This window comes from Cicer arietinum, chromosome 4 (assembly GCF_000331145.2).
Source record: "Cicer arietinum cultivar CDC Frontier isolate Library 1 chromosome 4, Cicar.CDCFrontier_v2.0, whole genome shotgun sequence".
NCBI classification, from domain to species: Eukaryota; Viridiplantae; Streptophyta; class Magnoliopsida; order Fabales; family Fabaceae; genus Cicer; species Cicer arietinum.
In genome coordinates, this window is record NC_021163.2 from 65,355,401 (window position 1) to 65,373,710 (window position 18,310).

Consider the following 18,310-nt stretch of genomic DNA (forward strand, 5'->3'; position numbering starts at 1 on the left):
TATTATTATAATTAAAAGTTATATAATTACCATATCTCGAATTTTAAACCTTAAATATGTAGTTCAACTTAATAAAAATAATATTTATCAGTTAACTTAAAATTTAAAAATAATTATATTTTTTCTTTAATTTCTATGTAATTTGCTAATGTGAGGTACGTAATGATTGACATAAGTACTTTCTTAAAATTATTTTCATTAATGGTATATGAAAATAGAAAATAACATAATTGAAAAAAGAGAGTAATTAATAAATAGTAGCTGTATAATAGAAAAAGCAACATTAATACTTTATTGCTATTGTAAAATGGTATATAAAATGAGACTATTGTTTTTTGCGTTATTACTGAATTTATTTATCTATAATAATTTATGTGGAGGGAGAAATGGAGTATTTGAAAAATCATTTTAGACATAATTAACGATATGTTCGTCCATAATATCTCATCACAGTGTCACTTTGTTTTATTACTTGAGAATACAAATAATTTAAAGAAAATACCAACAGTTCCCTTGAGTAAAAACTTTTTGGTTTTTTTGACAATTTATTGATTCAGTGTATCAATTTTTCCATGCAATAAATATATAACATATAAATATACTTTAAAAATAAACGTTAAAATAGTTAAGTTTTCCATGGCTAATTAAAAATAGTTAATGCAATGTAACATTTTAAAAATTTCAGATAAGTAATAGTGAGAAAATATTTTTGGAAACTAATACTTAAAAAGGAACGTGGTGATTAATGATTAATGATTAATGCATGTAATAAAAATTTATATCACTATACATTATAAATACCCTAACGTGTGGTTTAAGAGTGAATATATTGTAAGAAAACAAAAAGCAAATAGTACTAAAATGAAAATGAACAAGTTAGTGTGGGCACAATCATTAACAGTTTTTCTTGTTTTATTTTTTGAAAGAGTTATATTCATTGCAGCAACGGTGAATATAAAATATCCAGCAGTGTTTGCATTTGGAGACTCAATCCTTGATACTGGAAATAATAACGATCTTTTTTCAGTTACTAAGTCCGATTTTTCTCCTTATGGAAAAGATTTTGATGGAGGTGTGGCTACCGGAAGATTCGGAAATGGCAGAGTTCTATCTGATCTAATAAGTAAGTCATATATATGATAATGGTCAGCCACGTTAAAACAATATGCATACTAGTAATAATAATAATAATAATATAAATAATATGTTTTTGTGTGTGTTAATTTAGCGGCGGCTATGGGAGTGAAAGACACATTACCAGCATATCTAGATAAAAATTTACAAGATAAAGATCTTCCTACTGGAGTATGTTTTGCATCAGCTGGTACAGGATTTGACGATACTACTGCACACCTTCAAGTATGTACTAGTAATAAATGCATTAATTAATTAATTTCAATCAATTCTTTTTATCTTAAAATAATTAATTATATTATGGATAATATTGTATATATGTAGAATGTATTGTCAATGGACACTCAATTGAAACATTTTCAAGATTACATTGGAAAGCTTAGAGCAGCTGTTGGAGCAGATAATGCATCTAGTATCATATCCAACGCTTTGTATGTGATATCAGGAGGAAACAATGACGTGGCAATCACTTATACTTTTACATACAAACATTTCATTTCTTTTCCTAAGTATTCCTCTGATTTAGTTGAGGCACAACGAAATTTTCTCAAGGTAATTGATGAGATAATTCAATTTAAATAATATTAATATTTGATTACTAATTTAATTTAATTTATGGATTGATTTGATGAAAACAGAGTTTATATCAACTAGGAGCACGACATGTGTGGGTTCTAAGTACACTACCATTGGGGTGTTTACCTATAGTTAGATCAATATTGGGAGGACCTTTAAGGGTAATTGTAGATTACGAGAATGGGTTAGCACAACAATTCAATGGCATGTTAGCTAGTGGTGTTTCTAACCTTAAAGCCACCCTTCCCGATTATGATGTAAAATTTGTTGATGTCTATTCTCCTATGTTTCGTCTCATATTGAATCCTGGGGTTTCAGGTAATTCATTCAATTCCATTACTACTCTATTATTAAACTAATATGTACAAAATAATTGATTAAAGAAATATTAAATAAATATTTCAGGATTCATAGACACGTGGAGTGGGTGTTGTGGAACAGGAACATTGGAAATGGGACCATTGTGCAACGTATTGTGCATTCCATGTTCAGATAGATCATCCTACTTTTTCTGGGATTCTGCTCATCCTTCAGAGAGAGCTTATCAACTCACTCTCGCTTTGATGCTACAAAATCTAAATTATGATCTTACCAATTATAATATTTCTAAGGCTCTTGGTCCTTTGAATGTAACAAGTCTTAATTTAATTTAATTAATAATTTTTATTTGTAAGAAATATTGGACTATTTATGTACCCAAAATACGTACGATAGCCTTGTAATTCTTCTTATTAGTATATTTCTTATCTTGTCTTTCTTATTTGTCCTTCATATATCAGTCATTCATTCTTAATCCTCAGATTAATTTGCTAATATTGAATTGTAGTTAACTTTCTATCCTTATAAACATAACCATTTATTACAATACCTTTCCTCTATGTACGGTAAACTTCTATAATCGTTAAATATCATATGTAAAGTCATTCTACCAAAATAGAGAAATTGTAATATTAAATTTGCTAACATCATCAAAAGAATCGAAATCAAAACTATAGTTGAAATTAACTAGCTCGTTGCTTGATTAAATCCTTGTTCTATTATGAATATAGATTGGCACTTTTAGTAAGTTGTTTTACTTTTTCTTTAAAAATGAACCATAATATTGAACAAAGGAAAGAAAAATTAAGAAACAATCATATGTAACTATAATATAACTAAGCATTTTATTGTAATGGATTTGAGTATCTCTTATACTCCATTGATATCATTTTGTTTATAAAAATCAATATGACTTTATAAGCTACCGAAGATATTACTGGATTAAGTCGCGGACTAGGTCGCTCTCTTTAAGACGTTTCGCGGCACTGCCCAAATTGTGCAAGGCAGACAATTAACCACGAAGTCCCCAGGATAAAACAGCACAGATTCACTGTAACGGAGTTCCACTGCACCGTAGAAAACCGTTCTAGAATTACACCCTCAATATGGAAGTTAAAGCCACTCTCAATATGACAATTAAAGTCACTCTCCATATGGTACTATGACCATTCATAACTACAGCATAATGACCGCTCAAAAAAACAAAAAACGAAGGGACTACGACATATCAACCACTCTAAAAAACAAAAGGACTACGACATAATAACCGCTCTAAAAATCGAAGGAACTACGACATAACAACCGCTCTAAAAATCGAAAGAACTACGACATAACAACCGCTCTAAAAATCGAAGGGACTGCGATATAACAACCGCTCTAAAAACCGAAGTGACTGCAACATAACAACCGCTCTAGAAACCGAAGGGACAGAAAGAAAGGGTAGAAGTGGCTCGAAAATTAGGCGAGAAGAATATAAAAGGGAGAAAAGAGAAAGTTGGGAAAAACATCCAACGTTGGTGTACTTTTCACAATAGTTTGAACCTTTGCATAGTAAGTAAGATTCAGATTCAACAAGAGTAACTCGTAGTCTTGAACTCTATCTCTGACACCAAACCCACACACAACCTTTTCATAGGGTGTATTCTCAAAACCTCGTGCATTAATGGCCATGCACGTGTATCCCAGTATAATGAATACTCTAAGAATTCTGCCTCGAAATTCCATAGGAAGCGGTCACACTTCCACATTAACATATGTGAGTCTATCAAGAGTACTCTTGTAGCTAGGTACTCCCTCCACATAGAGTATAGATCTCATTAAGAGTTTCTATTACCTCATCCTATCATCGCTTCAAGAATCATGCTTCTCTAATTTATAATAACATGTTCATTTCATATCACTTCACGACTTGTTATTACCCATTGAACCTAATTATTGGGATCTCCAGTCTTTTAGGTCAAGTTACCATTATGAGTGACTCTATAGACAATAGTCTCATTTTTTGGATGTATTTATGACTTTCTCTGTAGCTAATCTTTTCGTCAAAGGATTTGCTAAATTCTCATCAGTGCATATATAATCCACTATAACAACTCATTCAGAAAATAACTTTCTAACAACGTTGTGCTTACGACGAATTTGTCGTCTCTTATCGTTGTAATAATGATTCTAAATCTTTGCAATAACCACAATACTATCGCAATGGATCAACACATCTGTCATAGGTTTTTCCCATATAGGGATATCAACTAACAAGCATCTCAACCAGCTCACTTCTTCACAAGTAGTAGCTAGTGCTATCATTTCAGACTCCATAGTGGACTGAACCAATATCGTATGTTCTTCGATTTCCAAGATACAACACTACTCTCTATATTAAAATATAATCACCAATTTCTTTGGAGTCGTCTGATAAGACGTTCCAATCAACAACATTGTATCCTTCAAGGACTGTAGGAAATCTTTGACAATGTAATCTGAGACCGATGGTCATTTTCATGTGTCTCTTGACTCTTTCCATAGCGTGTCAATGCTCCATACTAGGTCTACTGGTAAACCTGCACAACAGTCTCACGACGTAGGCAATGTCGGGTCTAGTACAATCAGTGGCATACACGAGGCTGCCAATGATGCTCGCATATTCAGTTTGTCTAACACCTTCACTAGTGTAATTGAAAAGTTTCACACTTAGATCATATGGTGTGCAAACAGGTTTACAGTCAAAGTATTTATATTTCTTTAGGATTGTTTCAACATAGTAAGACTGGTCCAAAGAAATTCCATTTTCTGACATAGTAATCTTGATTTCGAGGATTACATTCGCTTCTCCGAGATTTTTCATATCAAACTTGTTACACAACAATGATTTCACAATATTAACAGCATCAATGTTTGAATCAAATATGAGTAAGTCGTCTACATAGAGACATATGGTAGTGCAAATGTCATTTTCAAATTTGTAGTAAATACACTTGTTACTTTCATTCACTTTAAACTCATTCGATATAATAAAGTTATCAAACTTTTCATGCCATTTCTTATGAGCTTATTTAAGACAATACAAGAATTTATCTAACATACATACCTTGTATTCTTATCCTTGAATTACAAAACCTTCAGGTTGTTCCATAATAGATTTCTTCTTCCAAATCACCTTTTGAAAAAGTTGTTTTAACATCCATTTGGTGTATAGCCAGGTTAAGAATAGTTGCTAGTGATATGAGTATTCTATTGGATGTTATTCTAGTGATCGGTGGAAAAGTATCGAAGAAATCTATATTTTCTCTTTGTCTAAAACCTTTGGCTACAAGGTGTGCCTGTACTTATCAATCATTCCATTGGGTTTTATTTTTTTGTCAATATTCATTTACAACCTGTTGATTTGCAACAGGAGGCAAGTCTACTAAATGCCAGATCCTGTTAGACTCTAGAGAATCCATTTCATCATTACTGCTTCTTGCAATAAATCTGCATCTAAAGATGACAAAGCTTCTTAAGGATTTGCAGGATCCTCTTCTAAAGTATAACCCGTATAATGGGGTGTATAATCTTTAGCAAGTCTGACTCTTTTACTTCTTCGAGTTTTTGTTTCGCATTGTTTGCTGCTTCTAGTTACAGAAATGTGACTTGATTCGCTGCCCCCACTATTTCTCCATTTGAACGAGAATTTATTTTCATAGAAGTCAACTTCATTTGACTTTATGATCACTTTTGCAATTAGGTCATAAAACCTATACGCTTTGTTCTTTACCACATACCCAATGAATTCTCATTCATAGGCTCTATTGACGAGTTTAAGTCGCTTGAGATCGGGGATTCTGACATAAGCCAGACCACCCCGTGTTTGAAAATAAGACAAGTTTGATTGTCTTTTCTTCACTATCTCATAAGGAGATGTTTTGTTTTTAGATTTAAGAACTCTATTCAAAACATAGCAAATAAACAATATATTTTCCGCACACCAATGATATGAAACACAATAGTTAAGAATACTAGCAACAACTAGTTTAATAAGAGTTCTAATTTTTTTTCCTTTCAACTTTACCATTCACTTCAAGTAATTATGGTGCAGTTGTTCCATGTATAATTCCAGACAAAACTCATTAAATAAACTAAATCATACTTGGAACCTCTTAATCTTTATACTAAATTTATTTTCAATTTTAGCTATAAAGATCCTTAACATGTCAAGCGTTTCACTTTTATTTTTCATTTCTTGTTAACGTCTCATCAAGTTCACATATATCAAAGTGTAATAAATCTAAATATTTTTATGTGAACTCTTTGTTATTTTAGCTTGACTATAAAAATCACATTTTTCAAAATCATTTAACATTAACTTTAGAATTAAACCTAAGTTCCTTAATTTTGAAATCAGATGTGTTCACATCACATAGTATAGCATGTTAAAAATTAAAATCACAACATATGTGCAAAAGGAGACATTTTTTTATTTCAACATTCAAACATAAAGAGACATATTAAATTTCAACCTTTAATTTAAATATGCCATGAGTGGTGTACCTTAATAGATGATCTCATGAGTTATCTTCTGAATTTTAGGGCAGTGTGCCTCAAGGGATCTGTCAGCCTCCACGTATCTGTCATCTGATACTCTGGATAGCAGCTCACAACTCACTTATTTAGAGTATCTCAAATATATCTGGCAATATTGTTGGAACTGTAATAGATATACAGATCATCAACAATTTAATTACGAATATAATTCTTATCATTATTCTCCAATGGGTTAATTCTCCAACTATTTTATCCTTTTCTATTTGCTTCAAACTGAATCAATTTGTCAAAATCAGAGGCAACATAACAAAATCCAGTAATCTCTTCAGTTGACATGGCAGAAAGAAACGTCTTAAAATTGTTGTTTTTGAGTTTTAGAAAACTATTTAAAAATCACAATTTATTCCACTGAAGATATTATCGGGTTGAATTGTAGACTAGGTCGCTCTCTTTAAGACGTTTCGCGGCATTGCCCAAATTGTGCAAGACAGACTATCAACCACGAAGTCCCCAATATGGCAGTTAAAGTCACTCTCAATATGACAATTAAACTCACATTCAATATGGTACTATGATCATTCGTAACTACGGCATAATAACCACTCAAAAAGACAAAAAAACGAAAAATCGAAGGACAGAAAGAAATGGGAGAAGTGGCTTGAAAATTAGGCGAGCAAAATATAAAAGGGAGAAAAGAGAAAGTTGGGAAAAGAATCGAACTTTGGTGTACTTTCCACAATAGTTTGAAACTCATTATATAGTGATGAAAGCAAACTCACATATGTTTTCTAAACAATGTGGGACTTTAGTATGTATAGAGTTGAAACTACACAAAGTATGATAGTTTTCCAGAGTGAGATTTCAAAAAAAAAATTCTTTCCAATGTGGGACTTGAATTTTTTAAAACAAGTTTCTTTCCACTTAAATTTACAAAAAATATTTCTTTCCAATGTGGGACTTCAACACATTTTTAAATTCACACTATAACATACTTAAGTTCCAACAATGTCTTTTTAGTTTCTACTATTGTTTTAAGAATCGAACAATATATTACAAAGTATTGAGTTAATGAGTAATTAGTTGAATCAGTGGGACACCAACACTATATGATTTTTGATCTAATTTATAATTAATTTTAAAAAAATTAATGACAAAAAATTTTATATTTAAAATTTTCTAATAACAAATGTATTTATTTTATTTATAACATATGAAAAACTACAATATAATAAATTATATATATATTAGAACATGAGTAACTTTGTGATGAGTTACTACTCTTAATAATTCAATATCAACGATAAATTTCCCTGATTCAACAAATGATTATCGACATAATATATTGATCATTAAACACACAAAATTTTATATAAATCCAAAATTTGTAATTATGTAATATAGTTATTGATATTGACTTATATTTTGTTATAAGTGTATTATAAATTCATTTGAAATTATTTAATCAAGTATCAAATAATTTAAAAATTTAATAAAAATTTGTATAGTTGATCTACTCAATAATCACTGTTGAATTGAAAATTGAATTAATAGAATTCAACATTGATATTGAATTAACTTCACTACATACAATTGATTATTACTTAACTAGACTGCATATCTAAAATAGACAAATAATCAAATTTGGTCAAGTGGTTATATGATACAACATTGACATAAATCCGTTTGATGCGCAAGATATGGTAGAAACATAATATGATTTAAAGTTGGATAAGAATAAGATAAGATAAGACTTGACATGATAAATATTATCATACCAAGTGTTGGATAAACATGTGATAACCACCCGCATAACATTTCTTTTTATGTATTTAGTACATATCTCATCAATATAATATATATTAGGCTTAATTGTAGTTTTGGTCCCCTATTTTAGCTGAATTGCAAAAGTAGTCATCCCATTTTGTTTCTCTCCAGTTTTTGTAACACCCTAAATTTTATGATAAACTATTTTATTAATTAAATAGAATTTTAAATAATTAATTTGATGTGAAAACTATTATAAAATATATGTTAATAAATTAATTTTTGTTATATGGATATTTTCTATGATGTGCTAGTTTGATACACATTATATTAAATGAGCGATATAAATAATAAATATTTTATTTTATTATATTATATTATATTTTTTTAAAAAGCAATAGTTTTAGTGTAATATCTTGAAGAATAAGATTTTATGTGATTTTACGTGTATATTCGTACACCCAATTAATATCTTATTCTTTTATGCGTTTGACTAATATAAAATGTGTACTTAATTATAGTTATTTAATTCTAAATATATTTTATTTTAATTATTTATTTTATAAATTATTATATTGAGATAGTGGTAATATTGTGTTTGATTTTCTTTATTTTTATATACTTATTATTATATTGTGATTATATATATATATATATATATATGTATTTAGTAATTAATATTAAGTGTTGATTTTATATTTATTTATTTTATAATTTTGACTATTCTCTAATGATATAATATTATAACGTGAGTATTTTGAAAAATAAGTATAGTTAAAGTGATTAATTTGAATATGAGAGTTTGGGTTGTTAATAATATGTATTTATTTATTTATTAATAATTAAATTTTGTTAAAAAAATTTAAAATAAATAAATAACTTTGGTAATTGTTGGTTTTATTAAAAAAAAAGATTAAATGTGTTTCATGGGATAAGCTAAGTAAAACCTAATTAAATAATAAAACCAAACAAAAAAATAGAGGAAGAGAAAGGTATGGCACGGCAGCTGTTGCTCCTCCGAGGAGGAATTGGAATAAAGTTAGAAGAAAATTGGCATCGGTGATCGATAACTGTTCCAGAAAAGTTTCTCCGATTTTGTCCAAATTTTAGTATGTTATTTTACTATATTAACTACACATTTAACATAATTTTCCAGATTTTTAACAACCCCAAGTTCTCTCTAAAATACTCGATTTCTCCTTTTATAGAATTCGTTATTTTGCACCGTTCTTCTTCACCATAAGTGCGATTTGAGTGAAATCAACGCCAAAACGAGTATAATATATTGTGAGATGAACAGAAAAACCGTATTTTCCAACGATTCATCCGGGGCTTGCTACGTACGGCAGTAGCCCCTTTGAGTGATAAATTGATTAATGTAAAAATATGAGAATTGTGAGATTAAAATATGGAATAGAAGTATTTATAAGGTGTTGATTGATTTAACTCAGTTAAATGTGTAGTATTTGATATTATTGTGATGTTTGTTTTATTTTTATTAAATGTGAGATATTTTCTATTATTGTGATATTGGATGTTGAATAAATTTTATGTATATGTTTGATTAGACGTGTCTATGTGATGTGATAATAAAAAGTGAATTCATTTTGATAAGTTTATGTGATTATGATGATGTATAATTAATAGTAAAGATGTTATAAATTTGTGATAAGTGTATGTGATGATGTATAGTTAATGATAGTGATGCTATAAATTTGTGATGGGTTTATGTGATGAGATATGATTAATGATAGGGATGTTGTGAATTTGTGACAAGAATATTGAAGTAACCCCATAGTTGGTGAAATAATTGTGATTCCAATTTGTGTTTGAGATGACGGTCTTAATGGAGTATCATAGGCCAACGACGGGAGAAAATAAATATTGAGAATTTATGAAGTGAAGATTATTTTGTCATCATATAGGTAAGGTCTAACGAGCCTAGTGATTCCGGGTAAGTACAACTGAATGAGCCTGATCGGGACGGTCTGCTGTCGAGCCTTAAGGCAAGATTGTTAGACCTTGGAGGTATTCGGGTGGGGAATTCCTAGGTGACTTGGAGGTAGCACTCCAAATGTCGGGAGCTACCACGCAACACGCGTTTACCTCGACTGTCACGTATATATGTCTCGGGTTGAGTTGAATGGATCTATGAGGACATGGCCAATTTGAATTGTCCGTCCACCGGGGTTGTGGCATAGTATCAAGCCTCATATCCAAGTACTTCAGAGTTAGAATGGTACCACATTGTGAAGTAGAGTCTAAGCTCGTGCATAGCATTGCATTTTCTTGTGATTGTTTTGTTGTGATTAATATGTATTATGTGTGATAATAATTTCTACGATGATTTGATGTTACAGTGAAGTGTGAAGAAATATTTAGGTGAAGAAATATTTTCATCAAGATTCGAGTGGTGCATAAACTCACACACCATCTCTTGAGGACCTCTGAGACACATGACCAACACTAACAAGACTAAAAACTATCCCAATAACCCGCAATCCAATCTAGATCGAACTGCTCTGATACCACTTGTAACATCCCGCTTTTTCGGGACATTAACTAACAAAATTCTAAACGTAAAAATACAAATTCGTTTTTATTTATTTATAATTATTTTATATACTCATTTATCCTAAAATCAGTTAATAATATTTTTATTTATATTTTCAAAAATAAAGAATTGATTAATATGTATTATGTGTGATAATAATTTCTGTGATGATTTGATGTTACAGTGAAGTGTATTAATTTTCCTTGATTTTGACTAAACAATGTGATGTTTTTCTTTGAAGAATGTTTGTGTAATAATACGGTTTATTGATGATTAATTGCATGTTCCTCTTATTTATATTATACTATCAACATGATTTTAAAACTCACCTCATTCGTTGTTTGTGTTTGACTAGCTTGGCTCTGCATTTGCAAAATCGCAGTTATTACAGGTTAATAAGTCTCGAAGTTCAAGTTTGGGAGAAACTCCGCTCTGATAGACGATACTTGGAATTAAGAGTTGATATGTTCGTTACTTATGTTATTACAAATGATTTTTTATATGAAAACTTAGTACAAGTAAGTCTTGGGAATGAAATCAAGAAATTCTAGTTAAATCAAGTTAATTGATATTCCACTGTTTTAATTGAGGAACAAAGTTGAATTGTTACATGTGTATTTAGAGAAACGTGATATCCCAAATTAGATATTAAAGTTTTTATTCTCTTTAATAAATTTTCTTTATCCGCTGAAGTTTTCTTCAAATAATTTAGTATATATTATTATAAATGTTATTTTGGGGTTTAAGGTGTCACAGTTTTGGTTCCCCAAACATAATATTGGTCTAAAATTTAATGAAATTTCATTTTTTTTTTTACATTTATTTAAGTCACACTATGCCTCAAGATCTCATGTGCAACAATTGTATCTGAAATCTATGATCATAAATTGTGTAGTACAGCTTTAAAAAAATGAAATTTCATCAAGTTTTGGACCAAAATTTTGTTTGGGGACCAGAACTGGAGAGAAACAAAATTAGGGGACTACTTTTGCGATTCAGTTAAAATAATGGGACCAAAACTGCAATTATGCTTATATATTATATTAAAATAATAAAATTATCATTGTGAATACTTACATATTAGTTTTTTTATAAATTAACTTTTTATATTTTAAATATTATAAATTAACAAAAAAATGCTAAAAAAATAATTGAGTCTTGAAATAATTTTATATTTAAAAATATCCATTGACAATACAAAATAACAAAGTTAAATATTTTATAAAAAATCATGAGTAACTAAATAATTCTATTTTATTTGTTAGAATATAAATAAAGATATGATATATATTATAGATAAATGATATAAATAACCTTGTAAATAAATTATATTTGTTTAAAAATTCAGTTAATTTTCATATTTTTATAATTTGAATACTAATTTATTAATTAGATAAAAATATAAAACTATCCTTGTGATAAAATCGTAAACATTTTTTAAATTAATTATAAATATTTAATTTTTAAGTTTAAGATGAAATTCTATTAATTATTTTTATATTTATATTTGATTATATTTACATTTTAATATTTTAGATTATTTTTATAAATTGTATTTATATTTATATTTTATTATATTTCAATTTAATATATTTTAAGGGTAATTGAGTAAATTATTATTTTTTATCATATTATGTTAATTTCTAATTCAACTCATATTCAAGATATAAATTTCAATTAGGTAGAGACATAATATGATAGAGTTTTAGATTAACATATCGTATCTTATTGGTTTATCAAACACTGAATTTAAACATAATATAATAACTTAACTTTAGGCTTAATTGTAGTTTTGGTCGCCATATTTTAACTGAATCGCAAAAGTAGTTCCCCATTTTATTTCCCCAAACATAATTTTGGTCCAAAACTTGATGAAGTTTCATTTTTTTGCGTTTATTTAAAAGTTACACTATGCGTCAAAGATCTCATAGTGCAACAATTATACCTGAAATCTATGATTATAAATGATATGGTGTGATTTGAAAAAATGAAACTTCATCAAGTTTTGGACCAAAAATCTGTTTGGGAACCAAAACTAGGGAGAAATAAAATGGGGGGACTACTTTTGCGATTCCGCTAAAATAGGGGGATAGAAACTGCAATTTAAACATAATATAATAACTTTATCTTATCATGTCTCTTATACGTCCATCAAACGAGCCCTAAAGATCTTGTGTTCAAGCGGAACAACTTAATTATAAAATAATGCAAATAATAAATAGAATAATAATTGATATAAATAGTGGAATACATATGTATATTTAGGATAAACTTCTTCAAATCAATTCATATGTATATTATGTACTTTTTTTAATGAATTTTTGTAAGTATATTTGTAACATCATAAAAATTTATTTTATAAAATTTTAAAATATTTTAATAAAAAATGAAATAAATATGACTTTTCATGTTAATTTAACCCTAAAAATAAATAAGTAAGATCATGATATACATCATAGCTACTAGGACAACCTAATACAATTTGAATAAGCATACAATATTTTAAAACGTAATACAATTTAAAATTAAAACGTGAAGAACTTTTAAGTGTTTTTTTTACTTAAGAAAAATTATTTTTATTACAGACTCAAGAATAACTTTGAAGTTAGTATTATATATTTACATTTCGGCCCTACATATTTGAAAGTCGGTCTTCCTCTACATAATATTATATGACATCATTAAATTAATTACCCTTAACAAATTTTTTTATTAAATGTACGACTGATTACTTTTTCATGATGGAGTTTACCTTAAGTATATCAATTACTAAAATACAAACTTTTAGTTTATTGAATTATCCATGAGCTATATATAATAACAATTAATGTTGTTGAGTCTGAGTTGTGACACGAGTATGTGCTGTGACACCCTTAATTAACCCCAAAATAATATATATAATAATTTATATTATGTGTTTATAATATTTGTAGTGGATAAATAATCTATTTCCAAGAAAATAAAATATTTTATTATTAATTTAGGATATCACCAAGACTTCTAAAATAGTTATATTTTATTTTTCCTAATTTCTGAAAATTATTTTTACAACAAATCTTTTAGATTTTTTTTTTAAAAACGGCACATAGTCAAACTTGGCGTAAATTATTTTTCTCTTGTGTGACTAATCTAAATTTTAAATAAAATCATCAACACTTTCAAGTGATTTAAAATTAAAATCCATGCTTTAAAATCAATTTTTTTAACCTTTTTTTTTTGTTTTCCTTCTCTTTCTCAATTAGTAGACATTTTATCATGTGACCCTTTTTTTTTTGTACCATTATAAATCAATACCGAGTTATTAAAATCTAAAACTCAAATATCAAGTTAAACTCTAATAAGTTCATAATATCTAAATCAATCGTTTCAAATAAATACTCCCACACGCTCACAATTAAATATTCATAGCCTCTCTAAACCAACATAACAATAAATCTTTTTTATTTTCTTAAAAGCAACACATAGTAAAATATCATTTTCATTTATTTCCATTTGTTTCAGCGTTATAGAATTATTGTTATTTTATAAATCAACAAAAACTCAACTCAATTTAATTTCTTTAAGATAATCAAGAATAATTCAAACAAAAATTATTTTCATTTTACAAAATAATTAGTCAACACTAACTTCTTCAAAATTTTTTTTTTTAAATTCTATATTTTAGAAACCTCTTATATTCAAAAATTATTATCAATAATAATATGAATTTCCTAATATTTCAAAGCTATTACTAACATTCTGAATTGATTACATTAACAAAATCAAAATTTTAATAATCATGTTACGACCAAAAAAGACAAGTTCTATTAATTGATAATTAGTATTTATTAAATTAATAATTTCAAATCATATAGTTAGTCAATAAAAAAAGTTTATTTATACCTATATACGGTAAATAAATAAATAAATAAAAATAGCAAGTCACAAGTCCAATCAAAGGTAATCAACTTAATCATATCAACAATTTCAACTAACTAAAATTTTAACAAATAATCTCATGGTATATTTATTAACTTAGAGAGGAAAATAAAATTCACAACGCAATATAAATAGTTAATTAGTAACTTCAAAAATATTATACAAAAACATATAACACTTAACACAATATAACGGAAAAACATGATAGTGAAAATAATAATTAACGGAAAAAACACAATAGACACGAAAGATATTCGACTAACACATTCAACCCACTCGACCTAATTGGACATACCTGCTCTGATACCATTAATGTGACACCCTAAACCCCCAAAATAATATATATAATAATTTATGTTATATTTGTATATTATTTGCAGTGGATAAATAAAAAATCTGTTTCCAAGAAAATAAAATAAAATATTTTATAAATAAAAAATATATTTATCAAAAATAAAAAGGAACACTTTAAACTTCTTTACTCCTATAAAATAGAAGGTTTTCATACAAAAAGTCGTTTTAAATTAAATAAGTAAAATACAGATTACAACCCTTATTCCCGATATCACCTATTAGAGTGGGGTTCCTCCCAAACTTGAACTCCAAGACTCATGAACCTGTAATAACTGCGATTTCGCAAACCCATGGTCAAACCAGTCAAACACAAACAATGAAGGAGGCGAGTTTCGAAATCATGTTGATAGTATAATACAAATAAGAAGAACACACAAACAATCATAATAGAAACCATATCATTACACAAACATTGCTCAAGAAAAATATTACATTAAAAGTTAAAATCACTCAAAGAAAATCAAACTTTCACTATAACATCAAATCATCTAAGAAATTATTATCACTTTTGAAATACATCAATCACAATAAAATAATCACAAATATATGCAATTATATGCATGAACTTAGACTCTACTTCACAATGTGGTACCATTCTAACTTTGAAGTACTTGGTTATAAGGCTTGATACTATGCAACCATCTCGGTGGACGGACAATTCAAATTTTCCCTGTCCTCATAGATCCCCTCAACTCAACCCGAGACACATATACGCGAATATATTTCCGTTCATCTCACAATATATTATACTCACGAATTCAAACTTTATCCCACCCCTTACCTTATTTTGACGCTTTCTCAAACACATAAATCAATGAGACTTTTCAACAACAAGCAATTGCAGATGGACAACGTACATCGAATGAATCCGAATAAACAGTGAAATCAAAAAATTTCCGAGACACGACGGATAAATTATGCAGAGCATAAAAATCAATATTAAATAATTAATAATAATTTTACGAGCAAGAATAGAGTCAAAATGATGAGTAAAAAAAAACTGCAAAGAAGGTCTTACCGATTTGTCGGAGTGTCAGAATGGTTTGACGTCAACTTTACCGAAAAACACAATGGTTAGTGATTCTTAAATGTTTCGACGAGGAAGATACAAAATGTTGGTTGTTTCTTGAAACTAAGGTCTCAAAGCTTAAATCACAAGGACATCTGCCATAAAAACCCAAATTATGACTGAAGTTTGGGGTCCAAATCGTCAAATTAAATATTACATTGTTAAGTTATCATGTTAGTGATATTTTAGAGTCTTAATAATGACATGTCATAAAAAAAGTCAATTACTTAATAAAAGAAATATCATATAATTTCTTAACTTTTCTTTTGCAGTAAATTTATAAATTTTTAATTTTTATTGGGTACCAAATTTTTTATAGTATACAAATATTATATAGTAAAATAAATGTATCATGAAAAATTATATAATAAAAAAAATGTCAAATTTGAGTGATTCAACATTTTTTATTTTTAGTTTAAAATTCAAAATTTATAAATTGTTAAGCCCTTATAATTGAATATGTATAAAAAAATGACAAGTCTTTTTTTTTATCCTTGTATTATAATTAGAACCCTAGAAAATAAAAATGTTTTATCTTTCTCAATTCTTTTACTTATGTTACTACTTCGTACAACAAAGTCAGATTATTTTTCATAAGAATCTTGTTACTAACAATTGATCTTCTATATTCTCATCTAAAAAATATTTATCTTTTGTTAAAATGATTGTTGAATAGGATCTTATCATGCAAAACCATATTAGTCACTTCAAACATAATAAAATTTATTATCATTATAAGATTCAAGATAAATTGATTAATATCTTTATAAAAATAATAATAAATTGATAATATCACGTCAAATATAATAAAATCCATTATTATTATATGATTATATAAAAAAAAGTAAAGAACTTAAATAAAAAAAATATCATATCAAATTTAAACTTCGTAAAAGACATTCCAATTGTCAAAGACAACTCTAACTCGTGCCATGTATTTTAAAAATAAATAATAATAAGAACATCATATACAACTCAGCTATTAGTCTACTACTTTTTTTTTTTTATTACTAAAGCTTTATTTTCAAGTTGTATTAGCTTTTCAAAAACATGAACAACTTTTAAGTTATTTTTTTACTCTAGAAGAACTTGTAAGTTAGTATTATATATTCTATCCTCATCATCAACGATCATATGACGTGAGACATGCTGCATAAATTTTATTATATAATAATATTTTTGGTATTCTGTAGGTTCTAAAAAGGAAACCCCTACTCTTTTTATAATCTACAATATATACTATATTATTTTATTTATTTATTTCCTTTGCATAAGATTCAATTTCAGTAAAATAAATTTGGTACATATTTCAGTCAGTTTTATTTAATAAATAAGGATAATTATTAAAAATTATTAATTTATATTAAACCTATAAATTATTAATATATATAAACTTATACATTTACATTTTGGCTTATGTAGACTTGAAAGTTTGGGTCTACCTTTGCATATAATTAATGAAGGATAAATTTGTAAACTAATTCATATGCAAAATTTATTATATTTTTTTAATTTTAAAAGAGATAATAAATATTATTATAATTAAGTTATATAATTACCATATCTCGAATTTTAAACCTTAAATATATAGTCCAACTTAATAAAAACAACATTTATCAGTTAACTTAAAATTTGAAAATAATTAAATTTTTTGTTTAATTTCTATGTAATTTGCTAATGTGACGTACGTGATGATTGACATAAGTACTTTCTTAAAATTATTGTCATTAATGGTATATGAAAATAGAAAATAGAAAATAAAATAATTGAAAAAAGAGAGTAATTAATAAATAGTAGCTGTATAATAGAAAAAGCAACATTAATACTTTATTGCTATTGTAAAATGGTATGTAAAATGAGACTATTGTTTTTTGCTTTATTACTGAATTTATTTAGCTTTAATAATTTATGTGGAGGGAGAAATGGAGTATTTGAAAAATCAGAGACATAGTTAACGATACGTTCGTCCATAATATGTCATCACAATTTACATTTTGTATAATATTTACTAGGTTAATTACTCTAAGTAAGAAGTAAAAGTATACAAATAATTTAAAGAAAATACCAATAATTCCCTTAAGTAAAAACTTGTTTTTTTTTTTTTT

The 18,310-nt window shown here is 27.3% G+C and overlaps 1 protein-coding gene across 1 annotated transcript; it reads left to right on the forward strand.

The window, feature by feature from the left end:
* Positions 1 to 867: 867 nt before the first annotated feature.
* LOC101493093 (GDSL esterase/lipase At1g73610-like) lies at positions 868 to 2,363 on the forward strand. The gene is made up of 5 exons (XM_004516836.1): positions 868 to 1,123; positions 1,229 to 1,359; positions 1,459 to 1,686; positions 1,773 to 2,028; positions 2,116 to 2,363. The coding sequence occupies exons 1-5, from the start codon at positions 868 to 870 to the stop codon at positions 2,361 to 2,363; spliced, it is 1,119 nt and encodes a 372-aa protein (XP_004516893.1).
* Positions 2,364 to 18,310: the final 15,947 nt, after the last annotated feature.